Raw genomic sequence first — 26,903 nt, forward strand, 5'->3', positions numbered from 1 at the left:
AAAAAGGAAATGCAAATAATGAATTTGGAGTGGAGTTAAAGGCTCCGTGCTGGATCACATAAATGTGTGATCCATCTGGGTTACGGATAAAGTTGAAAGTGTGGGGTTGAGGATGTGTACCTGACACTGTGACAAAAGCTTAAACTCCTCTCATTTTATTTATTCACTAGATCTGTATCCATCCCTTTCACTCTCTCACTGGACTGCAGGTTGTAGCAGAACCGCTGCTTTGGATTAAAACCTTCCTGCAGGATCCTAAACACAGGGCTCCCACAGGGCTGTGTCTTAGCTCTCATTCTGTTTTACATCTACAACAACAGAACTGCAACACTGAAAAAGTCACTAACTTCTCTGATGTGAAGCATATTAAAAGGTTAGTTCAACATTTTGGCAAATTGGCCCATTGCCATAATCCCTATAGGGTTCGTTACCTTTAATTGTCGGTGTAAGCTATTTTTAGAACAGTGGAGCAGAGCCGTGAGCTGCTCAGAGCTACACTATGGAGGCTCATGGGATTTCTTGGTCAAACACATCAAATACACAATCCAACAACTCCAAATCGCTGTCATGGACAAGTTGTGACCTGCACATTCACCACGCTATGAAATAATAACGGAACGTTATGAGATAGAGTTGTTTTAGAGGTAAATTCATGCAAAACTGCTGATGCGTGTTCCCGTCGGGGGCAATTTTTCAGCAAGCAGTCTTAGCAGTTGCCTCTAAAACAACTCTGTGTATTTGATGATTTTGATGAGGGAAACCAAGAAATTCCATGAGCCTCCATAGCGTAGCTCTGAGCAGCTTGCGGCTCTGCTCCGCTGTTCTAAAAACAGCTTGCACCGACAATTAAAAGTAACAAACCTACTCTATCCCTAACTATAGGGATTATGGCAATGGGCCAATTTGCCAAAATGTTGAACTATCCCTTTAAGTATGTGTGGATTCTCTGATCCCCCTCACTGATGGACGCTCTCTGTAGCTGAACATAGGAGGTGATGCTGCCCACTCACTTTGTGACATTCACCTGGAGCTCGGGTGAACAGAACACTGGTGAACAATAACATCATTTAGAGAAAATTACTTTTAAAAGAATCCATATTTGGTGCTTGGATAGTATTTGGGTGCAAAAGGACAGTGCTTTTGGGAACTGGAACTATGCTAGTGCTTGTTATTGGTAATTAACATGGCATTTGATTCAGTGAAGAGACTCAGTGATGTGGAAGGAAGAAAAAGAAGGAATCACTTATTGTTGGCTTGGCTTGGCAGATTTATTGATATTGTCAGACTTGTCCTTTAAATATAAAACTTATTAACATTTATTCTATTGTCATGCACTGATTGATAGTCATATATTATAGACAGATTATTTTTGGATATACTGTGTCTGTTTCCCATTCCCAACCCCAAGCTTCTCCGCCCACCTACACACCTGTTCCTCATTTGCCTGATTTTCGTCTCTGTATTTATTCCAGATTTTTTTTTTTTTTACCACTCAGATGACAGATCGTATGTTCATGTCTCAATTTGCTGTTCATGCTGTGGAGTCTCATTCCTGTTAGCGTGCCTGCTGTCAGTGTTTAGTTACCTGCTGTCTGTTAGCTTCCTGTCTGTTAACCTAGTCTTCGTCGCCAAGTCACTCACCTCAGAGGTGCAATAAGACTGGCATGCGATGTTTAAAAACCCTTACCAGTCATTAATGATGCTAGCGCCACATTGCATTAATATGCAGAGTGAGTGTTGACAGGTTGTTGCTACTGACCTTTGCCCTCTGGTTCTGGAACCAGACCTGGACCACACGAACGCTGAGTCCTGTCTCTGCAGCCAGTGTCTCTCTCACCTGCAAGTCACACAGCACAGTCCCACACTCATCAGCCTGTATTACACACTAACAGCATCTGTCTAATGTCTGTGTTACAAATGTCAGGCAGCCTTTGCACTTAGATAATGTCAGAGTTTTATTAGAATTGAGTCCATTAAACCCCTGAGATCTAATCTGAAAATACCAAAATACCTTTAATATTCACCTTCAATCAAGTCAACGGTTGCTTCAGGACAGTCAAAGAACAAGTCAGAGAGAACACACTGTGTCCTACCTGCATTTCCATTTATAAAATATCCAATCAATACTTGGTGCATTAGGTAGACACCTCTCTTGACAAAATATACCATGGAGAAAAGCAGAAGTAGTAATGGGAAAAAGTGATGGAGAACTGATTGCTGAATACAAAATGACCTCATTAGAAGTTATCTCCCTGAGATAAAAAGGCTCCAATAAAGCAGCAAACAACTATGTTCAATGTGAAGACGTAGTGGAGTTTCTCTGTCATCTTGCCAGGAAGCAAAGCTTTGGAATATCTCACTACACTGACCTTTCTGCAGGGTTTGGAGGAGACCTCGAAGGAGGCCTTGAAGGCTCTCCTCTGCTGGGTGGTGAGGATGGTGCGTGGTCGTTTGGGCCTGCGGGGGTCTTTGCCATCATCGCTGCCTTTTCCTCCCGCAGGGCTCTTCTCTGACTTCACATTCACATCTTCATCCTCACTCTTATCTATCACCAGGCACAAGAAAACAGTCAGATTGTCTGTATATGTTGTCAGATTCACTGGGTTTGTAGTTGTCCTGTATAGAAACCAAAGTTACCTGAGTCAGAGTTGTCTGGGCTGACTGAACTGAGCAGCTCCCTCTCCCTCTCATAGTCGCTCTTACACAGCAGCTGACCTTCTTTCAAAACAAACTCGTCTCCTTTGCACAGCCGGCGCTCGCAGACGCAGCAGTAGAAGCAGCTGAGGTGGTAAACACTCTCCAGAGCTCGCATTACCAGCTCTGTGGGTGCTATCTTCTCCAGACAGCCACTGCACTTAGTGGCAAACAATCTGTGGACACAGGGAGGAGAGTTAACAGTGCTGAGTTAACTGTACTGTAAGCAGACACGCACAGAGAGACATTCACATAGGCCTATTATATCACTCATGAAAATGAATATATAATAATATGACCTTTTAACGCTGCTGTTATTATAGGCTACTAATACAACCTATTTTTCACTCTCCTAATATAAAGTTTATAGTTTATAAATTATTTTAGTAGCCTATTAAATGACTATGAATAGACCTGCTCTACTTCAACAGGAAGATAATCGTGATGAATTGGCGCAATATAAATACATTTGACTTGATCACCTCAGAAGGAGTATTAAAGGGACAACGAGGAGTTTCTATTCGGTTATAAAAAAGTCTCACGTTAATGTGGATGAATCTCCGCTACCCACACTCGTTAATGGGCCCATTTTCGATAAATATATCGTTCTGTCTCTATCGTTATTTTGTTATTATTAGTGGTGGCGGAAATGCTGGTCGAGCCGACCAGCGTTTCCTTCGTGGCGAGTCATGAGAATAACGCAGCTGAATCGCCGTTTATGGTCGGAACTACGACGGTAACTGAACGTCTTTGAACCTCTGACTTTAATTATTGATGAATGAAAACATGAGTCCATCTTGCGCCAGACAAAGAATTTTACGGTGCGCGCGGAGGCTCATAAATGTAGTGTGAAAACGCTTCGCTTTTCCAAAACTCCTCGTTGTCCCTTTAAAGCATTTTTATTTTTTGTTTAATTGGTAATTCTGTTAAATGACCTGAATAATTCCTCCACCACTGACCTCTCCCAGTTTTTCTGTTGTTTTAATCACTCCTTTTTATTACAACTTTATCATTCTGGCTACTTAAGGAGCTATTTGTAAGTTTCATTGCTAGGAGTGGGCGGTGGCTTCAGCTACCATGGGGTTCGTAGAGTAAAAGGTTATAATGAGTCCTCTGAGCTGCTGTGGGTTCAGGACAGACTTGAAGCTACACTGAGTCCATTTCAGTAAGTTAGGAGAAAGGGCCAGAGCTAGCTGGTTAGCATGCTAACATCAGTACAATAAAATATGAAATTGTGACAAGAGTTGACACAGGTTGCTGGTGTTTGTTTCCATCTCTGGAGACAGGTGTTTGTGAGTAAAGGAATAAAGTTTGATGCTTGCAAGGTTTCATTAACAGCTGTTCTACTACTTGAAAACCATGGATGGATACTACTCAAGAATGATATGAAATGGTAGGCTATACACTTCCTGTCTCCTAAGTGGGCGTGGTCACCCCTACCCCAACCTTGTGTGTTGTGAACATGGATAAAAACCTGCAGCCACACGGCCCTTTGTGGAAGAGTTTGGACATGCCTGCCCTAGCCAAAGTATGCAGAGGCTGAGTGGTATAATGATGCCATGAGGCTGCAGTGCCAGTCAGCTGTTTGTGTCATCTATAATGTACCAACATGTCAGGCACTGTCACGGGAGCTAATGTTTAATTTTATGTGTCGACTGGATGTGTCTGAAAATACCATCATAACAACCGGTTCACATCCACGCTTCGAATGCACTGGCATGTTAGCTTGACCCTTTCTTATAGCCTAAATGCTGACTCATGTGCTTTATGTAGCCTATGGATTTGTGTATATGAAAATATTTTTAATGGCAATGGTAACTTATGGATAAGTATGTACTTCCTCCCATTCTTTGTCTGTCGTTTAATTTTCTTAATTGTCATACGGACTATGTGTCTGAAATATAAAATGAGCCTCTTTAGGCTATAGCCTACGGTATATAGCTAGCATTACAAAAATTAGTTAGAGAGGCCGTTACATCTGAAATTGTCCATCTGAAATTTACCATTTTCATGTCAAAATGTTCAGAAGATATGTGGCTTGTGAAAACTGATGGGGCGAAAGAATCAACCATTGGCTAATCTGTGCTCACGTTCACTTCTCCCATTGGAGTCAATGCTAGTCTACTAAAGGGGCAAGGTAGAGGAGAAACCCATGTGACACAGATAGGCCAAAATGGGGTGTCTTGTTTCTAAACTTTGCTTCAACTAGCCTTGTACGAGATCATGAACTTGTGAGTTGTGACTGTGCCGCTCCAGCGCTGGGTTGGCACGTCCTCATCAGAAAAGACAAAGAGCTGGTGACAACACAAATAAAGGGAGAGTGCATTGGCAGGAACTCTCAGTCTTCTGTGAGATAAATAAAGGAAAAGCTGGCAAACCACCACAGTTTTCACCCTGCATACACTGTACTGTGTATCATTACTGTACGCTGCAAAGCCAGAAACCAAAAAGGAAGCCAGATGTGTTCAGGCTAAATTCATGAGCTCTTACTTAACACTAATTTTTAACCGTTTCATGCTCCCAGCATGTGAGGGGCTGTTTGATGTAGTAATGGGCCCACACAGGGCTCAGATTGAAAGAACAGGGACAATTTTCCAACCGCTCTCCACAACCACCTAATGAGGAAATACATGATCTTTAGAACAAGGAAGTGGATGCTGTTAGATGAGGGAGTATATGACTGAACCAGTCTCCTCTGAATCTGGTCCACTTTGACAAATTCAAGATGCTTGATTTATTTGCCCATAACCCTTTTTTCTATTTATTGAAGGTACCATGAAATAGGCCAAGAGTCAGTCCCAGCTAATTAGACCACAAGGTGAATGGTTTTAAATGCTACACTAAATCATGATAAGGAGAAATAATTGATATAATAGAATTTTAAAGTGGGGAGAAAATAACGGGTTAGTAAAATGTCAGTGGCGGCAGGAGAGTAATTTCACTTCACTCCTTTCATATCTGAACTGAGTTCACGTCATTTGGCGCCAACAAACCATGGTCTCCTGAAAGAAAAAAAAAACTTCACCTGAAAAAAAAAAAAAATTAACTTGGCCTCCTCCCAGACTGTGGTCCAACTGGCTGTCCTCCAGCTTGCTATAACCTCCGCTCAAAGTTTGAGTCTCAAACTCAGACCTGAACCAGCCAGTCCATAGTCCTGCTCCTGTCCCTAAGCTGACCACATCGCATCATGAGCACTCGTTTGCCCAAACACATTCACTGCAATCGTCTCATCTTTGTGTGATAGTTTGCAAGTGTAATAATTTGATCTGGTTGCAATGTTTTTGAAGTTAAAGTTACAACACTGTCACATGCAGCCAAGGTCTGCAGCCCATGAACAGTATAGAAATAAGTGCATAGATGTAGAAGTGCTGTAGGTGCACTGTGACATATCAGAGACATCGTCCAAATGCATCCGTTTCATCATCTGCACTCAGGGTGACGTCCTGTTGTCTGGTCTCACAGAGGGAGCTGTGTGTGGATTAGGTCTATAGCATTAGTATGATGACCGTAAGCTTTGGAGCAGCGACCGGAGCCAAGACGGGGACTCAAGGAGAAACCGCAGCCAGCACAGATCTCTATAGACACATTCTTCCTCCTGACAGCTCAGAGAGAAAGTGAGAAAACTTCCCAGACAGAGAGAGAGATGATAGAAGCCAAGGAGAGAGAAAAGATGAACAGGGAACAAAAGAGAGGGAGAGATTTGTGTTCAGGGTCTTTTTTGGATGAGTTAACAGTGTGTGTGTGTGTGTGTGTGTGTGTGTGTGTGTGTGTGTGTGTGTGTGTGTGTGTCCGCGCGCATGCAGAATGGGGGTCTATGAAGTAAAGAGATACTTTCTTTTCTGCATCTCTCTCCAGGATTGCACATTGGTCACACTTCATGCTGGCACTGATGGAAACTGACAGATTTTCAAAAAGCCAGAAAAGGAACATATAATTAAAATTATACAGTTTGACCAAGAGATCATAAAATCTAAATTTCTTCCTTGTGGGACATTGGAGCACTCAACAGACTTTGTAATCTGCTCTGCAGTTGCCTGAGGGAAGATAATTCAGGATCAGGTCACAAAGTCTTTCAGAAAGATTCATGGCATCTGGCATAAACTGATAAATATTATCAACGAGAAAACCATCAAATTCATCTAATTAAAGGTCCCATGCAATGTAAAGGTAGATTTCCATGTGTAGTGTGATCATAAAGCAGCTCTATAGGTTCTTTATTAATACAATGAAAGTATCACAGCCTCAATCCATAGAAAACTACACACAGTCTGTTTTTCACAAATGGAGCCTTTAAACCAGCTATCACGATGTCTGTGACTTTGTGATGTCACAACAAAGCAGTCACACTCACGTCATCACATTTCGCTTTAACCCAAGTGTTTTATTTTAGCCAGGTGTCTCAACAATTTTTTTTTCACATTTATTCTATGTGCAAAATAAAATGGCTACAAAAGCTGATAGAATATAATATTTTGAAAACGTAATTTTTTGGCAATCAATTTTTTGGGAGCTCTTCTGCCAGTGACATCGCCAGCAACATGCACCTTCACATCTTAGTTTTATAACTCTCAGCTTTCTCTGGTTCAGTCTCTCTACTCTCATCACTACATCTCCTCCAGCAGCAGCAGAGAGCAGCTCTACACTCTGTAGTGCTGCTGAATGTGGAGCAGGGTTAAAGGAGGGAGGTAGATCCAAGGCAGGTACAGAAAGGCTCAGTGTTTGAACAGCTGCACACCTCCTCCTCCTCCTCCTCCTCCTCTGACCACCCTCCTCTATTCAAGAGCTCTTTCACTGTCGTCCACCTCCCTCCATCTCCTCTCTCCACCTCTGTGCCTGCGTGTCAGAAGCCGTCAGTCACACAGTGACGCACAGAGTGTAAGAGACAGAGACAGAGACGTGTCATTTCAGAAGTGTGTTTGTGGGTTGTTCAAAACCACTTTTTATGAATCGTGGCCATATGTATTATAACTGAGTGAAATATGAACATGCTCTCAAGATTCAACGTTCTGTATGTGTAAACCAACTTTCAACTGTAAACAAAGATGGAGTAGTTTCTGAAGTTTCTGAAGAGCAGTTTTGAAGCCCAGAGCTGCTTCACCACCGATATCCTCACACTGTCTGACTCTCAGATAATCAGAGACAATGATGCACAACCAGTGTTACAGTCTGAAATGTCTCTGACTGACTGACTGACTGAATGACTGACTGACTGACTGACTGATTGACTGACTGATCACATTTCCATAAGTTTCTGGTTCAGATGGGTTTTACTGAGCAGATGTTTGCAGCTGTAAGTGTTGGCAATTGAGCTGTTTGTCCCTAGGTTTAGACTTTCAGACTGGCTATAAATCTGGTTTGTGGCTGGACTGATGCTGAACTGAGTGCTTTGCAGTAGCTGTGGGCTAAATACTAGATACACAGAGCAGAGAGAGCAGGGGGGAGGGAAGGAGGGAAAGAAGTCGCCAGTGACGAGGCTTCGTACTGACAATGACTAAACAGACGGAGTTAAAGAGCTGCCTCTAATAAAAGTCTGTTACATTTTATAGTTGATGTAAAGAGAGACTCAACTGTTGTGGATCTGTGTGGTGCGGTCGCTGTGGTCATGTACAATGTTGGTGCACTGTTGTTTTGAGGCAGCAGAAAGTGGTTCAAACTTGAATAGCAACAGAACAACAACATTTCATTGTTATTCTATAAATTATCAACATATATATACAGCTCTGGAAAAAATTAAGAGGCCACTTCAAAATGATCAGTTCCTCTGGTTTTACTATTCATATGTGTTTGAGTAAAATGAACACTTTTGTTTCATTCTATAACCTACTGACAAAATTTCTCCCAAATTGGAAATAAAAATATTGTCATTTAGAGCATTTATTTGCAGAAAATGGCAACAGGTCAAAATAACAAAAGAATTTGGTGTTTTCAGACCTTGTACAATGCAAAGAAAGTTCATATTCATTTTAAAACAACACAACACTACTTTTTAAACTTAGGAAGAGTTTAGAAATCAAAATTGGTGGAATAATCCCAATTTTCAATTGCAGCAGTGTTTCTTTTATTTATATTTATTTATAATCTTTCTTCCTCATTAAATATGATTTGGCTTATTAAGAGCATTTTGTATATACATACACTCTCTGTATATACACACATATATACACTATATACATAAATTATATACTATAGAGAGACAGACAACTCTGATGCACTATTGGTACAATATTATTATTGTTCCTACATTACGTATACCATGTATAACTATTGCAATAGTGTACAATGGGATATAACTCCTTGTGAGAGGGACAGGTGGCACACAGGAGGAGGGAAACCAGCCAAGATGTAAAAGTGGAAACAGGTTGCTGAGTCTGAGTCAGAACCAGGACCAGGACACTGTCTAAAGCCTGGACTCAACACTGCACAATTCTGTGTATCCACTATGTGCTTCCCTTTGACCGCTGTACTGTATGCTTACACACAGTATCAGCTGCCCTCTATCTAGACTGCAACAATTACACAATACTGATATTGACTGTTGCAGTTTATTTAGCACTAAATATGATTTCTAGGAGACAGGGTTGGTTGGCTGGTCAGCTGCATGGCTTTTATAATGATGCAGAAGCCTTTGGTTCAGGATAACTGAACACACATGGCTGACACATGGACCCACACAGAGCTGAAGCGGTTATTATAATCTTAAAAAAAGAGAATTACAGTACAGTGTCAAGCTGTTGTGTATTATATCTGCTTTAAATAAAGCCAGTTCAAAAACAAACAGAATGATAAATTAATAAATATTAAACCAAAAAATGCAGAGACAAAGAGCGACGATGACAAAATAACAGAAAACATCTCCGATGATGAATTACAGTATCGCAGTAACAGCTCTAAATGCAGTTTGTGTATCGCAAACAGTGACATCACAGTGTGTTTGTGGTCACTGTGATCCTGGAGCACATGTGCCATAAGAGGGAGACGATGAAGATCACAATCACTTTATTTATGATCACACAGATGACTAAACACACAATTGGCTGACAACAGATTACATACAGTTACAGAACAGCTCTGTTTACCATCAGACGGCAGAGTACAAGATCCACATCCACACACCAGAACACACTGACCTAACAACAGCTGGCTGCACAGCACGGACCACTGTGTCTTTGAAGTAGCTTCTAATTATTGATTTGATAAGAATATAGCTATTTTACTGCTGGATTAGAGAAATACATACATCTTAGACTGAGAAATGAATACAAATGAGTATGAGGTGATGGTACAGTACTGGTGTCTGAGCTCCTACTCACTGGTGTCCTTTAAAGGACACAGCGATCAGCTGCGTGATGCTTTTATTATTTCTGAGTAATGCTGGACACTTTCAATGTCTCACAATGAGCCAACTCTATGAACTGAATGTAGTGTCATGTTTTCTCACTTATGACCATATCAGTCACTGCAGTTCACTGCTCTTAGATTACACTGCCAGATAAATCAGTGAACTGTAGCAGCTCTGCTCTTGTTGGGTCCAGAAATCCTGATTCCATCCGGCACAACAAGAACAAACCTAATGGATTCATTACATAAACACTTGGCTGTAGAAGTCACACCACACTAAATCATTCAGGAGAGGCAGTCGCCTCATGATCTATGTCCTTACTCAAACCGGTTTTATGAACCAAGTGGCATCATCACATCACTGCACACATTTCAACAGAGGCACACGCACATAAAACAGTGTTTCCTGATATACTAAGAGTCAGATGCAGTGTTTTGTAAAAGTGTCATTAAATGAACTGAGAGACTTCCAAGAGTCCTCTCTCTCTCTCTGGACAATTACAGCTTCATTCACTACAACAGATATTCTTTTTGAATGTACCAGTGGAACAACTGTTGTTATGGCTCTGTTGGTTTGTAGCCTTAAAGCAGAAGTAAGTGGTCCGGTCGTTTTCGCTAATGCTGCGTTCCAGGCAGGCTTTTGAAATCGTAAATTACAGCTTCAAGTCACAACTTACGACTTTGTAGCGTTCCAGGCAACCCACTCGTGTTTTTCCGACCTGTTTTACCGGTGAAAGTCACTATAACGACCACTCGTAACTTCCGACCGGTGAACTCGTACCAGATCGAACTGGTACCACTTCACGGTCGGAAAAATACGAGTTTCCTTGAACGCACCATAACAGTCCTCGTCCCTACGTCGCCACATTCATGGCGTTCCTTGGCTGCACACACAGCCCTGCATGCCGTTCTCTCTCCTCATTGGATAAAAACTGTAGGATACGATAAATGTTTTCTCTTCGGCTCAGAGCAGAGCAGAGGGACTGACAGACCCGTGTTTCAGTCCAAACACTCTATGTAAGTGATTGCTGTCGGAAGATATAACTATTTAAGACTTATATTAACACAAATATATCACTTACTTCTGCTTTAAAGAAGAACTATGCTGGATTTTTTGCTTAACTATGCTACATTTTTACCTTAATTAAACAGCTTCAGAGGGATGGTTAAATAAATGACTTGTAACTTGTTACTGAGTATGGAGGCTCTCTGCCTTTTGGCCGAAAACCAATCTTGCAAGATCAAAGCCTCTGACCCATGTCCCAGCTCTCATTTCTGCGGAATCGTGACACAAACACGCCCTGTAACCCATAATCTCTTGTTTATGACAGATAAGACTACACAAATATACACTCTAAAAATGAAAACTTAAAGTTGTTGGCCTTACCATATTTTTTCAGCTGACTAAACAAAAAACATTGAGTTGTGTTGTAAACTAATAAACATTATTTATTTCAACTATCTTTTTCAAGTTTTTTGGCTAAAGTTGGCCTAACTTAATAACTTGAGTTAGCAAACCTCAAAACTGTGCATTTGAGGTCAGGACAAGTTCTAGAAGTTGAGACAACAAGAACTGGGGTCTCCAATGCATATCTGCAGGGGTTCCACCACAACGACACTGCTGGCATGTGCTGCCGACATCTCTTACACTTCTTACTCTCAAGGTGAGTATTTTGCTCAATATGGTACTAAAAGTCAGGGTTCACGTGTGCAGATTATACATTATTATATATTTATTGTCCCCCTCACGGCTAAAGAGAGTTGTAGATGTTAATTGTTTACCAGTTAGCTCTGTTAGCTCCGTTAGCTCTGTTAGCTCCGTTAGCTCTGTTAGCTCCGTTAGTGCGGCTACAGTGGAACTGGAGCTCATTTATTAAACACAATGAGCAGTGCTACAAATAACTGGTATACTGCTTATGTGTGCCTCTGATGTTAAAGTTTAATGTTACTTTAGAGACTCATTTTTACAATTGGGTGTCATGTAAACATGAATATATATGACATTAATTGTTGTTAATTGTCTGGTGGACTGACAGGAGAAGATTTGAGGTGCAGCCCATGGTCACAGAAATCCAGGAGAGATGGCCTGCCCTGTGTCTTTAAGGAACAGGTAAGAAAATGTGTGTGAAAAAGTTGCTAACTAATTTTATATCACAGAACTATTGCTTGCCTTATACAACGAGTAATTCAGCACCTTGCCAATAAAGGTATTCAGAAACTGACTACTTAAGAGAAAATCCATGTGAACTGATTCGGTTGGATTAATGTGTGCTGTTTTTTGTTTATTTCAGATTTGCAGCAAGTTCTGATGTGTAACCAAGGAACTGTTGTGGACATTTAGAGCAGCCGTGCCAGGAAAAGGGACAAGACAGGGAGAGACGCTTGGCTGTTCTTGATGAACAGGTGAATTCATGTTTATAAATATCATGTATTTTTGATTATGGTTCAGGGTTACCTGAGCAAGCCCTTAAAGGGATAGTTCACCCAAAAATTGAAATTTCTCTCCTTGTGTCGACTAAGGGCTGGGAGAAGTTTCAGAGTTTTAATCTGTCGCTTCTCTGAGTTACAGGGGGTCTTGGCATAGCAGTGCATGTCCATATAACGGTTGCAAATGGATACCAACTGTCTTCGTAACAAAAAGACACACCAAAAAACATCCAAATACCTCCATAGTGCTAATGTCCCTCTTGTATTGAAGCCCCGAAATGCGATTATTGTCCTGAAAAAAATTAAATCTGTCTGTCCTCTTCCCGGTTCGTTCCAAATTTGATGGATGCCACCCCAATATAAGACCTAAGTTTAAATAGTCACAAATTAATCTCAGCTGCACTGTTTTTAACCAAATGTCCTATGGCTTTCCTGTGTCCAATTTCCAGACATCACAATGCATCAAAGCAGAGCATGTCTAGACCTCAGATTTCAGAGACACTTTTCCTGAAACGCCTGGTGAGTACAGAATGTCTGTTTTTATTTTTGGTCAACCATGAGTGCACATTAATTATCATGCACATATAATTCTCTATGCCATATTGCTTTAGAATATAGAAAAGATGAAATATCCACACCTTGGATTGTAGCTCCCAAAAAACCGTATTAATCACCAACGCCCCATATATTTTTGCCTTCCACCTACAGTAGCGTAACCCAGCTTAATGGCTGAGAGCCTCCTTTCTCCCTGGAACACAAGTAATTTATTTAACCAGCCATTTAATTTAAGGTTGAATATGGAGGTTTTACCAGAATACCACAATCTATTTGATCATTGTAGGCAACAACAACAGAAGAATAATTCCTGCAGTCCGTTGCCAGACCGCTGCTTAGTGTAGCACACTGTTGCTTGGGACGCCGCTCTGACCAGAGTAGCACAGAGAAAAACTATTTAGGATATTTCATTTCATTTATTAGTTTATTTCATAGGGACAGTGCACCACTAATCAACAGAGTTAAAAGAAATCTGTAAGTGGGGCAGAGTTAGCCAACAAGGCTAGTTACCTGATGTTTCATTTTTACCGCCATTGAACAGCTTCAGACTATTGTGATGTTAGATAAATGACTTGTAGCTTGTTACAGGGATGAATAGCAATTAGAATTCACAGGCAAAAAAACTGTATAGCACAGTAACTGTACACTACAGGTTTACTCAGGCTGAGACACAAATTTAAAATTACACGCTGACATAGGTGTTTAGTTATCTTAACAGTGTTTATATTGAATTTGGTTGAATTTCTGCTTTCAACAGGACACCGATCCAGAAGACAGACAAACAAAAAAGGGGTCCAAATGGGAGTGCTCACCGTGTTCGTGGATGGTGCACCGGCCTCGCTTCAAACTGTTAACAGCATTGCTGTGGTGTTGCTGTAGTGCTTTTTGACTGTGTTGTGGTTTGGACTCTTTTAACAAGTTTGGCCACACCAGTCTGCATCTTTTTGTTTGTGGGTGCAGTGTACAGTACTTGCACTAGATAGATTTAATCATATTTGCTGGAATATTGCATTAAATGTTTAAATAAAGATGTTTTACTTAACTAGTATTATTTGTATTTGTATTATTTGTTGTTTTAGTTGCCACAACTTGAGAGTATTTATAAGTACAACTTGAATTTTTTGAGTTTTGATGCATTTGAAAGGTAACTTATCTGAAACAAAAATAATAAGTTGAGACTACTAAATTTTAAGTGTTTAAAAAACTCAAAATTTGAAGTTATCTTTAAGTTAATTTACAAGTTATCTCAACAAAAGATAATTTGTTGGCTTAACTTTATGTGGTTTTATTCAAAACTTGAGAGTTTTAGTTGGACTCAAAACGCAAAAATCTATTGCAGCCAGTTACCTAGAATTTTTGAGTTTTCACAGCCCTTTATTTTTTACGGTGTACACATTGTAAGACTGTATACGATAAATATCGTTATCCACCACTCCATGGATTGCTTTCTCACCAACTTCGTTGAAAACAAATACACATGGTCAGGAAGAGGGTTAGCAAAAGAGCGGAAAAGCATCTGGACTTGCATAGTTCCCCTTTAATGTACTGTAGTGATATTTCCCATGTCCCATTTCAAACCATAACCTCAACACCCTTTTATTATCCTACACCTTCATTACTGCAGTGCTCTTCATGCTGGCACCAGTCACAGCTCCTTTCACCAACTACAGTGTAGTACAGAATGCAACTTCACAGATGTTCACTGGCATTAACCCATATGAACACATCACTATGGTTCTAACAAACCTACACTGCCTCCGGATTGATTTTAAAATACTCCTCATCAACTTTTAAGCATTAAATGGCATCCTCCAACATATACTGTACAACCATTTAGCACTGCAACAACTCATGTCTCTTAAAGTGGTAATTACCATAATAATGGTCATGGCTTGATTATGTTTAGGCACTAAAACTACGTGGTTAGGTCTAGGAAAAGATCATCACGTCAGTTAAGTACTTCCTCAACATTTCACGATCTTTGTTGTCATGGTTACTGTAATAATGATGTGGTTGAAGGATAAAACAAACAGCTTCACTGCTACAGTAGTTTCCCATGGAAATCAAACATTGCTCTCCTACACCAACCTTCTCACTGCACCTTTTTCCCTTTGCTCCTATGACCATTCGACCAATGTTTTGTAACAATATCATTACGATTGATTTTGCAATACTTAATAAATGTGCATCTCGATGATGTCATATACACTATAATTGTGGGTACATTTTTGTGACTACCCCTGTTCTAGTTCTCTGTGTTCCTGATGCCTTTTGATTTCTCTTGTTGGGTTACTCCTAGATTCTACATGAAACATCTATTAGATGTTGACCATTTAGTATTTAGATTTTTTTTTGTATTGTGTGTTTATTGAATGTGACTTATTTTTCTTAGATCACTTGTCTAACTGGTTCTGAGATGAAGCCCAGTCCGACTGTTGGTGTTGGCAACTTGTCATCATCATCACAAAGCTTGTGCAATCTTTTTTTTTCTCTCACTTTTTTGTTCGAATTAGACTGATATTACAGTCTATGCAGAAACAGTTGAACATGCTTTAACACTTTTCTCCCCTGCATTAATCAGAAAACACTGCAGCGTCTTTACGCTGGCTCACTGTTTGTCTCTGGTGATAGATTTGAAGCAGCCTCGCTCCAGACTACATCTCTGACCTTCTAACCTCTTATGAACCATTGTGTTCTTGTTTTCTCCAGAGATCAGAGGCAACAAGATCTGTCCATTTTTAAGTCTTGAAGTCTCAAAACTTATTTTTATTGTAAGGCATTTCCCGATTTTAAGTGTGTACTTTTATTAAAATCTTAATTGTAAATCATTTTGTAACTGTGTTTTGAAAAGTGAGTTCACATGTAACACAACACTAAACACCAGTTACAAATATATAGAGATACAAAAAAATGAGATTCATGCTCCCACTGGGACAAATCTTAAAGTTTTAACGACTTCCCCTCAGGACAAACTTACACGTTTTGAATTCTATGGCTGCTAAAGTTTTAAAACATCAAGGATCTGCTGTTGGTTCTGACTCAGACATGTGGGTCTTTTGAGCCTTCAGCTTCAAAGAGCTGCTAGTGAGGCTGTAGACTTTAACAAACCACTTCTGCCGAGGCTGTAGACTTTTAGTCTTGTTTGTTTTAAACTCTTGTTTGGTGCAGCTTTCAGTGCCAGTGAACTTTTGTTCCAACAGCGCTCAGTGGTTCGTTTCAGCGAGGACCTGGACCACCACTGTTAGGGGCAGCCTCTTTGGAGGAGCCTCCCTGACCCCCCTGGCCCTGCGCCCTATGCTTCCACACTGCTCCAGTGGCTTAACAACCATAAAGAGGTGCAGGATTAAAGTGGATAAGAGGAGTTGAGAAAGGATGAAGCAGGAAAAACAGAATGTGTGTGTTCCTTCACTGTTCTCTTGTTTGCTCTCCCTCCTCGGGGAGCTGAGTGACCTGAAGGAGGCTGGTGGGTGGGTGTTGGCTTGGGGGCTGGCAGCTTGTTGGAGTTTTAATTAGTAGGAGTAATTAAAAGATGGCTGTGAAGGAGGCAGAGGGAAATAAAAGCCGGATTCTCGGAGTGGGGATGTGCTGTTTGCTCAGCCAAAGCTCAAGAAGTCAGAAGAAGGCCTCGGGATTCTCTGGGGACTCACTTCAACATGTTTCTCAGCAGGGAAATGATCTCAGCCACTCATTCATTCACCTTCTGGACTTTCACTGCACCCCCAGAGGTGAGGAAGAGGGAGGAGGAGGAGGAGGAGGAGGAGGGATTTGGTGAAATGAGGGTGAGGCAGGTTCATAGAAAAAGAAGAGTGTCATGACCAAAAGTATGTGGACAACCAAACTCAGCATCAACCTGCTTCTACAGCAGCCTCTGCTCTGCCTTTCCATTGCAAGTTTTCGCAAAATAAAAGCGATATTTCTAAAATTTTGAAAAAGTACAATTCCTACTCGCAGGTGTTTTGCAAATGAGCCATAATTCTTGTAAAGTCTAGTCTCGCGACTGTAACAAAAGGAACTATTGTTCAGTTTTTCACACAGACATGTTATTATCAGACTGAGTTGAATGATTGTACCTAACACAAAGTTTTATTAAAGGGGTACTGTAATTCACCAATTTTCTACTCACCGTCATGCCAATGAAGGATTAGGAGAACTTTCAAGCGTAATATGTTTTGGCGATATTTGAGAGGTTTTTCGAAATGTAAATGTTTCCATTACCAGCTTTTAATTGCACATTTCCAGGGGTAATCAAAATGTCCTGCAGATGTTTGAACCTGTCTGAGTGGATGGACACATTCAGCCAACATGAACCTCATGTGCAGCACTGATGTTGGGTGAGGTGAAATATCCTCTGTTTTGTGCCCTTTTGTTTCTCAGTTTACAATTACTACTGTTTTGGTGTCAGTCGGAGTATTGGTTATTGGATGGGACTAACGGATAAATATGGAATGGAATAAAATGGAAGCTGATTCAATACAATACAATTGATCAATTATACAAATATTCATGTTCAAATTCAAATTTTATTGGTCACGTACACAATCATACCGGGTACAATGTGCAGTGAAATGCCTTGTGCTTTCTGCACCAGCTCCAGCAATAAAACAATTAACAATAATGAAAGGTTCATGAAAGTTTTAACATTGTGAACCAGTTTAAAACAGAATGAGTTGTGTTTTTCAGTTGGTTTGATGTGTGGATTACTGCTCTACATAGTAGACTCATTATGGGAGAGGTGCAGACAGCAAAGGCAAGCAATTCCTACACATGAATAATATGTCGGTTTAAATTTGTGATTTACACTGTCTGATTGTGTTTTACATGTATTTTTGTTCCCATATTTTACAACACATCTGACCATCTGGTAACTTATCCAACAATAATTTGAAAAGTCACACAGTGCTGAATAAGTGTGTAGCTGTGTTCATCACCACTTTTGTCACACTACATACAGTTTGTTTTTGGTGTAGCATGTTTGTTTATTTGGTTGTGTCCTCTCAACCCCACCAGTCCATGCAGGCCAACACCCCCCACCCTGAGACTGGCAGGTTTCTTTGTTGCTCTCTGTGGGACCTGCTGGTTGACCTCTTGACCTAACCTTGAAAAAGTGCCTTGATATGATTTGGCACCGTGGAGGCCTTAGTAAACATGAACTGAACTGACATGAATGCATTTGTTGTCAAATAGATGCATAAAACAGAGTGAAAGGAGACACTGCACATTAGAGCATAGAGACAGTGGAAAAAATTGCATTGTGGGGAAGTGCTGGTTGCCATGGCAGTTGTTGGCAGGCTATACGTGATATTAAATCTTGGCTGTGATAAAGCGGTGGAGGACACCCTGCATGAGGTGGGTAAATCCTCTCTTAAGAAGTGTGTGTGCATGTTTGTGTGTATATGTGTTCATTGCATGTATATAAATTCCTCAGCACATTTTATGCACTTTTATGCACACAAGGAACTTCATACCAGGGGGCAACTCAATGTGCTTTACATAAAGACAAAAGATATAACAGTAAGAACTGGAAAATAAAAACCGCATAAAAACGTACAATTTTAAGAATTAAAATATAACCCAGAATAGTAAAAACTGTAAACTGAGCATAAAATATGAGGAGGAACACCACACTACAAGAAAGTAGTTCTTCAGTTCTTTGTGTCATGGATGCACCAGATGTTGAAACTTTCCTCTGCAGGGGTGGGTCTTCCATGGTGGCACAGGGGGGCACCCGCCCCCCCTGCAATCTGATTGGGCACCCTGTGTGCCCCCCCAATGGTCACTGATCTGTGGTAATGTCCATCACTGTGTAAAGTGCTTTACCACTGCTAGGTTCATTGTAGGCTCTTAATCAACTTGGTACAGCAAACATAGTGTTCTGTATAGTAAATATAGAAAATTGTGTAATTTGAGTCATGCTTGTTCTGGTTATTCTACATTGACCAACTGTTACACAAAACACTGAGATGTTTATTGTACAGAGTTGAGCTCTAACTACTGGCTAAGAGTATAAGATATTTCTGTTCACTTTGAAAATGTGTTGTGTTGCTTATTCTGCAAGACTTCTTATTTACAAGATAGAGTTGATTATTGATTGACTATAACTTTAATATTGACAAGTGGAAAGTGAAAAGGTCAGAGGCATCTTCTTTACAAGGTGAAAGATTCAATGTGGCCAATAAAAGATCCTCTGTGCCTCTGGACCCGCCCCTGTTCCATGTTGACATGACACCATCACATCATTTCTGCAGATCTGTCAGCTGAACATCCAAGTTACTGGACTCAGGTCTGGAGACCTGAGAGGTCACTGAGGTTCACTGACCTCACAGTCACCAGTTGACAGTGTTGGTGAGTGTGTGTCCACTGCAGCCTCACGTTTCTGCTCTTGGTGACAAGTGGAACCTGATGTGGGCTCTGTAGTTGTAGGTTGGACATGTTCTCACCACCGTTGTAAACAGTGTTTATCTGAGTGACTGTAGCTCCAACCAGTCAGTCCTCTCCTCTGACCTCATCAACACAGAGCGGCTGCTGCTGCTGCTGCTGCTCATTGGAGGCTTTGGTTGTTGGTTCAAACCAGATATGGGTCTAAGGTTTTTTTTTTTTACATGCTGCCATGTGATTGGCTGATTTGATTACTGCATCAACACACAGGTGCACATGTGTTCCTAAATAAGTTCTTGGTGACTGCATGTTTGTGCACCTTTATTTCCTACAGTGCATGTGCCCATACTGACAGTTCTTCCTTAAGTGCACCATGCACAACAGCAGCTCCTCCCCTGATGAAACAGCAGGTGAGGACGATTGTGTTTTCCACCGTTCCAGCAGCTGAATGGAGCAGTGAAGAGGACAAGGAGGGATCTGAAGTGGGAATTGTCTTCTCTTGGCAACAAAGCACAACCAACGCTGATGCCAAGTCGCACACAGAGAGAGTCAAAGAGAAGGAGGGGGAACCAACAGCCCAGAGGTCCTCAGGAGATCCTCAGGTCGGAGAAAGAAGAAATGCAAATCAGATGCAGCAGACATTTGTAGGATCTCCAGAACAGATAGTTTATTGGGTTGTTTAATGAGTCTTAAAAAGAGCAATGGTGTTGTCTGTTCTCTGCTCTGCCCACACACAGAGGGAAGGTTCCCACAGCGGCTTTATTTCATTTTCTTTTATTTCTTTTTTCTTTTTTTAACAATTTAAGTGTTTGTATTGTTTTTAGGGTGAAAATAAAACCTGCTTTTTGTTACTTTTAAGTAGTTAGTAGTAGTGGTTCAGATTGTTGTTAAACACATGTTAAGTCTTGTTTACTTAAATGAAACATGAAGAATAATGAATAAAACCAGAAAATCTGATAATTGTAGTAGAAAGTAGTGTTGAACAGCTGCTTAAACTTTTTATACATTGGGAAATTAGATTGGTTTAGGTTTCAGAATCGGAGTCAGAATGCCTTTATTGGCATTGCATGTTCAACACACCGAAATTTGCTGTCTCTCATAAAAAAAAAAAGAAAGAAAATAAACTGTATCCATTCACTCAACCACACACACACACTCATTAAACTCACATTCAGGTTTGGGTCTAGGGTTGCGGTGAGGCTTTGGGTTTGGCACGGAGTTGTGATGCTGGAGGTGAGAGAGGGGCCAGGGAGTGAATGATGTCAGTGAGTGTCCTCATAAGGATGGAGGAGGAAGTGTGTGTGTGTGTGTGTGTGTGTGTGTGTGTGTGTCTGTGTGTGTGGACTGATTGTGATGATGTCTAGACTTTTAACCACAACAGAAAAAAAGACCAAAGTTCAAAAAGAGAGGAGAGTGTGTGGATCCTGCTCCAACATGCAGCCTCTGGTACTTGTGTTTATCTCTGTCTGGGGTTCCTCACCTCCTGGGCTTAGAGTCACTAGTCAGGTTCTCAGGTTCTCTCTCTGTGTACATTGTGGTATGGGTGATAAAAAAAAAGCCTGAGGTGACTTGACAATGATCTCTGCTATTGTTTTTATTTTTTACATCAGTCAAAGTCTTTATTCCACTCCCACCCTCTGACACACACATTAGTCAAATAGTCACTTTGTCTCTTGTTTTCTAATGATGCTCCACCTCCTGCTGACCAGAAGTCTGCTCTCCTCAGTACCAGGTGGATTAGTTCTGGGCAGTGGCGTGCACAGACTTTTTGAAGGGCAGGGGCGAAAAGGAAAAAAAAGGGCACATAACAGTGCGTCCTCGCCACTGAAGAGGGCACTTTAGCACATGTTTTGGCTCCTAGATGTGGCTCCTAGAGGGCACTTTCAGGGCTACCAAGTTTCAGAAAATTGGCCTTTTTTAACATTGATTTGGCCTGTTTTAATATCAATACCTTATCGCCACTGAAGAGGGCACTTTAGCACGCGTTTTGGCCCCCAAGAGGGCACTTTAGCACACGTTTTGGCTCCTAGAGAGCACTTTAGCGCACGTTTTGGCTTCCCTGAGGGCACTTTAACACACGTTTTGGCCCCCAAGAGGGCACTTTAGCACGCGTTTTGGCTTTTAAGGGGGCACTTTAACACGTGTTTTGGCTCCCAAGAGGGCACTTTAGCACACGTTTTTCAACAATTGGGCAACCGCCCCCTCTGCCCCCCCCTGTGCACGCCACTGGTTCTGGGTTCTGATGGAGTCGTCTTTTTAACCCAAAACAAACTTAAAGGAGACATATTCTGTCCCCTTTCCACAAATTAAAATAGTTCCCAGGTGTCTTAAAGACATGTCTGTGACATGCTTCGGTCAAAATCCCCCAAGGATCAAACATCACAGCTCTTTTCATCCTCTCTAAACAGCCCTGTTCAGAACGGCTGGTTTCAGTGCCTGTCCCTTTAAATGCAAATTAACCACTGCTTGCCCCACCCCACCCCTTCTACTGGTACCAGGCAGGGGTGGTATGAAATATCATTATATAATTGTAACTGTGCAGTAGTATTTCTCTTGCCAGTTAAAATCTAATCAGACAGCCTATAGCTGCAGACTGAGGTTACACCCTGCAGGTCCCTGAGCCTGTTATCATTATTTACTCCACAGCACACTGAGTCTGACTAATGTCTCTCTACAGTTCATGTCAGTAAGACATGAGATGAACGGTTGTGAAGGTCCAACATTTATATGACGATGGGAATAATCCTAAGAAATGAAAGTTTTCCTGTTGTCGATCACCAACGTGGTTTACATTCTTCACATGTGGGAAAGTAACAAAGCCAAACCCAGCTTCATGTGATGTATGAGTTTAGGTCGTATCTTGACCTCACTACATTTGTTTCAGAAAGATCTTGTGTCTTTTTCTCAGTATTTATTTCACTCCATTACACTGAATGATCTGCCCCACACTAAAAACCTTGGACTCTGTCCTCCAGTTTGATGATCCCTGGTTTCTCCTGCCAGTGGTCCAGATCCCCGTGGTCAGGCTTCTGACCAGCTCCAAAGGAGGGATCACGTTACCCCACTCCTGGCCTCCCTCCATCCACTCATGTTTGTTTTTAAAGCTCTAAGTGGGATCACCCCTCCCTACATCACAGACCCTTTAAGCTTATACACTAAATCCAGGCCCCTCAGATGGTGAGACATGGGCCTCCTGACCGCCCCTCCCACTACATTTAAATGCACAAGTGACCACGTTTTCTCAGTTGTGGCCTGCAGACTATGGAATAGCCAGATCCAGATACCATCCATCCACTCAAAACAGCTGAAAACACATCTATTCTCTTCAAGAATCAAGATAAGATCAGCCGTTGTCCTCATTTGTTTTTTTTTGTCTGAGTCTCTTGCATTGATCTTGATCAGCAGCATTTGATCAGCTATCTGCTGTTTTTAAATGTGCTTCTAAGATAAGGTAGACTATGAACTTTGCACAAGAAGCAGAGGTTCTTAATGCAGTGTTCAATTTCACGGATTCAGTGCTGACTCATCCCACAAACATCTTCAGGCCTCTTTTGTTTCTCTCACCAAAACTTAGTGGAGCTCCATTAACAGACACATGAGTCTTTCTGCTGTATCTGCTGTGAACACAGAGTATTTTTCTTGTTCCTGTTTACTCAGCTTTTCCACACAGACAATAACAAGATACAATATTATTCCAACTGTCAACTGAACCAACTGCTCCTGCTGGATGATTTTTTTCTTTTTTATATATAAGTTTGTGTGTGAATCCATCATCTTTAGTCCACAGAACTGTTACCTGGAAAAATGACAAGGGTAGGTAATAAAAACACTGACAGTGTTTTAGCTGCTTCAGTGAATAATGGGAGTGTTTGGAAATACAATATATCACAGTCTGACAGTACACTAAGTCTCTGTAGCATTTTGATAGGCCTACTTGTAAAATGCAGCAAGATAGGCTAAACATGCTGAATGATAGTGTTGTATTTTGATTTAAAGGAGACATATTTGCCCTTTTTCCCACAAATCAAAATAGTTCCCAGGTGTCTTAAAGACATGTCTGTGCTTTGGTCAAAATACCCCAAGGATCAAACATCACAACACTCTTTTCATGGTATTCACAGATAGGGGTGGTATTATGCAAATTCGAAAACTAGTTACATCATTGCTAAACAACTGAGGAAACAGCTCGTAAAATCACATGGATTTCAACCAAGGGAGCCTGAAAATTAAAGAGTTTTTTTGTCAGTTCTCACATTTGGGGGACCAGAGAGCAAGACAAACAAGAGCCTTCAAAAAGTGATACTTACATAATATGTCCCCTCTAATATTTGGACTATATTAGATAGACATTAGACTTTTCACTTTACTTGACTGCATTAACTAAAATATTTAGACTGTTTTCCAGTAAAAAAAAACAAAAAAAAAACACATGTCCCCAGGTCATCTGTGCAGCAGGTTCATGACCCATAGTCATGTTTTGATGACTACTGAAGGTAGCATGTTCACCACCTCAACTCAGTCAACCCATCTCATCACTTTTAAAACTGTAGCATCCAGGCTGTCTGCTCAGAGGACGTATTATAACTTCTTGAATTGTAAACACAACAATGGCTGAAACTCTGGGCTGGAAAGTAAATAGCAGATAATGCTAATGCTAGCAGTATAGCAATAGCAAACACTAATTTAATGGTATGATGTCCTCATCTAAGTCTTTCTACATACATGTGTTATTTATTTGCTTATTTATTCACTTTTCGGTTGATTCAGCCATGTGCAGTCCAGGGAAGGGAGAGGAGGTTCAGAGGTCAGGCAGCTGACACCATTATGTTCAATGATGACTGTGAGAAGCATCTGTAGGAGAATATTTCAGATTTATGCAAGAGCTAATGTTTCTACATGTGTTTTTGGTCCAACTTTTAACACTGGGGACAGAATAATATTAAAAATTTCACTTGAAATAAGAATGGTAGGATATGGGCTACATGAATGAATGAATGAATATATAATAGCATGACTAAGGAATAATTAATGTGTTTGTCAAACAGTTGCACAGTGTTTTATAAACTGGTTTGCTCTCACAATGAACTTGTGTAGTTTAATTCTAACTTTCTTTATGTTGCACATCATCAAGTCTCTCTCTGCATCTCTTTCCTGTCAATGCTGCCGTTCAGTGGAGGAGGGAAAATGAACGAAGAGCAGAGGTTTCCAACTGTAAGGGGATTAGAAATGTATATTTTTATAATGTGGTGTTCACCACAAGTCAAAGTAAACATTTCACTGAAGTCCCCAACCCAGCCAGAAACACTTACTCACACACAGAGAGAGACACACACACCTACACACACACATTCACAATGCAAAAAAGTCATAACACATCTCTGTGAGTGTACAGCAGTGATTTTCACGATGACATACAGGGAGAGGGAGAGGCAGACAGAGAGCGAGCTTGTTGCTGTCGCCCTGCTCCAGTGTCATAAACCACCGCTGCAGTTTAAACACCCACACTCCTGTTAAAGGATCATACCCACTCACTTTTACTGCACAGCTCTTGTTTTGTCATTAACTTTCTGTCCACTCATCTTGTTAGAATTCGATTCTGTGAACTTATTGAAGGGTCAGTTCACCCACAGCAGAAAAGCCAGACGGTCCAGTTTAAATCTTCATTATCACTGTGACTGTTTGTTACCATTGTTAATTTAACCAACTGCAGGTCTGTGTTATCATCCAGCAATAGTCTCCCATCCCATGCAAAGTTATGAGTCACCCCCTACTCAACTGACTATTGAATATTTTCAATATTTTTCAGTCATCAGTAGTTTTGAATTTCACTCCTACAAAGTCTGCTCTGTCTCATAGAGTAGGTGCTGATTGGCCACTGATGCCGACTGTTCTGGTGGCAGGTTAAAAGTCACAGTGACTCACCTCAGTGTCACGGACTCAGGAGACAGAGACAGACTCAGCCTAACACGGTTATAGACATCTGTCTGTGCTTATGATAAAAATAAAAAAAATAGGAGGGAAAAATGTGCAAATGATGCAAAGCAGGGTAATTAGACAAGGTATATCAATGAGGTAAGAAGAGACAACACACATAACAGGAGAAGGATAGTATTTTGGTAGATAAGACTAAACAAATATACACATTGTAACATGTTTATGATAAATAATGTTATCCACTGCTCCATGGATTGCTTTCTTGTTGGCTTTGTAGAAAACAAATGCACATTGCGTCTTGAATGTGACATTCAAGTCAGTTGGATCGTGATGTGTCAATCAAGCTCCCCCCCTCCTCTGCACGTTCCACGCTAAACGCGTGCGCAATCAGATGAGTTACGACCACGGAAAAGACAATGCCAGTGATCCAATGTACCACACTGAAGTCTGGTAGGTGGCAATGCAGCTCTAAGATGGATGCTGGGTGTTCTATTATCATGTCAGGTGAACTGAACAAGCGTTGGGTGTTCCTGAGCTCTGGAGACACGGCTTCAGAGAGAAGTCTGAGGACAGGGGCTTGACTTTTGACTTTTTTAAAATGTGGCCTGCTAGAACCGTTTTTCCAGGATCTCCAACCCTACCTTTAATGATTGAGGATGTTTAGGTTTTGAGTCACAGGCAGGTTTTGAGTTTTTGGATTAGTTCGGCATCACCGGTGGAATTATACGGTAGTCACTGCCGAGATGGTGACAGCTCTCAGCTTCAGAATAAAGTGTGACCTCGCTAATGTGTTAGATAAGTTACCATGTGTCTTGCATGGTCATTGGTGTAAACCTAAACCTATTAAATTAATACAGTGATATGGTGGGTGAACATGTATTACTTTAAAGCAGAAGTAAGCGATCCGGTCGTTTTGGCTAACTTCCTGTCAGCAGATGGAGTTAGCAGCCCCCGCCCTCGTCCCTATGTCACCACATTCACACGCATCCCTTGGCTGCACACACAGAGAGGACCGCCCCTTTATGCCGTTCTCTCTCCTCATTGGATAAAGGTTGTAGGATACAAGGAAAGTTTTCTCCTCGGCTTACATCAGAGCAGAGTGACTAACAGACCCGTGTTTCGGTCCAAACACTCTATATAAGTGATTGCTGTCGGAAGATATAACTATTTAAGACTTATATTAACACAAACATTCAGCTTACTTCTGCTTTAATATGCAATACAATGTAAATACAATCTTATGCCATTGGTAGTATGCATATGTATTATTGTAACTACATCAACCAAGGCCAGTGTACTGCTGTGGTAAGAGAGACACACAGGAGACGTATGTATGGGTCGAATCCCACAACTAAAAGGTGGTAGCCTACTGCACAACCTGCAAAAACCACTTAATGCTGTGGCTGTCAGTGCAGTTCATCCACTTCACCAATAAACCATAGAATTACACACTGAATTACATCCATTAAAGGGTTTATGAAACAATCCTCCCTCTTGATCACCTTCAGCTTGGATTCCAAGCTTGAATTTCACTATCACTGTGTGACCAGACTCAGACACAGGACACGAATAACAAGACA

At 41.0% G+C, this 26,903-nt stretch overlaps 1 protein-coding gene across 1 annotated transcript in view; it reads right to left on the reverse strand.

The window, feature by feature from the left end:
• The window catches only part of LOC146977706 (LIM homeobox transcription factor 1-beta-like), a 46,620-nt gene that overhangs the window by 4,211 nt on the left and 15,506 nt on the right, over window positions 1–26,903 (reverse strand). The window contains exons 3-5 of the mRNA XM_085792458.1: window positions 2,638–2,870; window positions 2,370–2,545; window positions 1,760–1,837 (exon numbers count right to left, since the gene is read on the reverse strand). Coding sequence (XP_085648584.1) covers window positions 1,760–1,837; window positions 2,370–2,545; window positions 2,638–2,870 — 487 coding nt within the window. The remainder of the gene's footprint in view (window positions 1–1,759; window positions 1,838–2,369; window positions 2,546–2,637; window positions 2,871–26,903) is intronic.

Source organism: Trachurus japonicus, chromosome 12 (genome assembly GCF_045865225.1).
Source record: "Trachurus japonicus isolate A0001 chromosome 12, Traja_1.0".
Taxonomy (NCBI): Eukaryota; Metazoa; Chordata; class Actinopteri; order Carangiformes; family Carangidae; genus Trachurus; species Trachurus japonicus.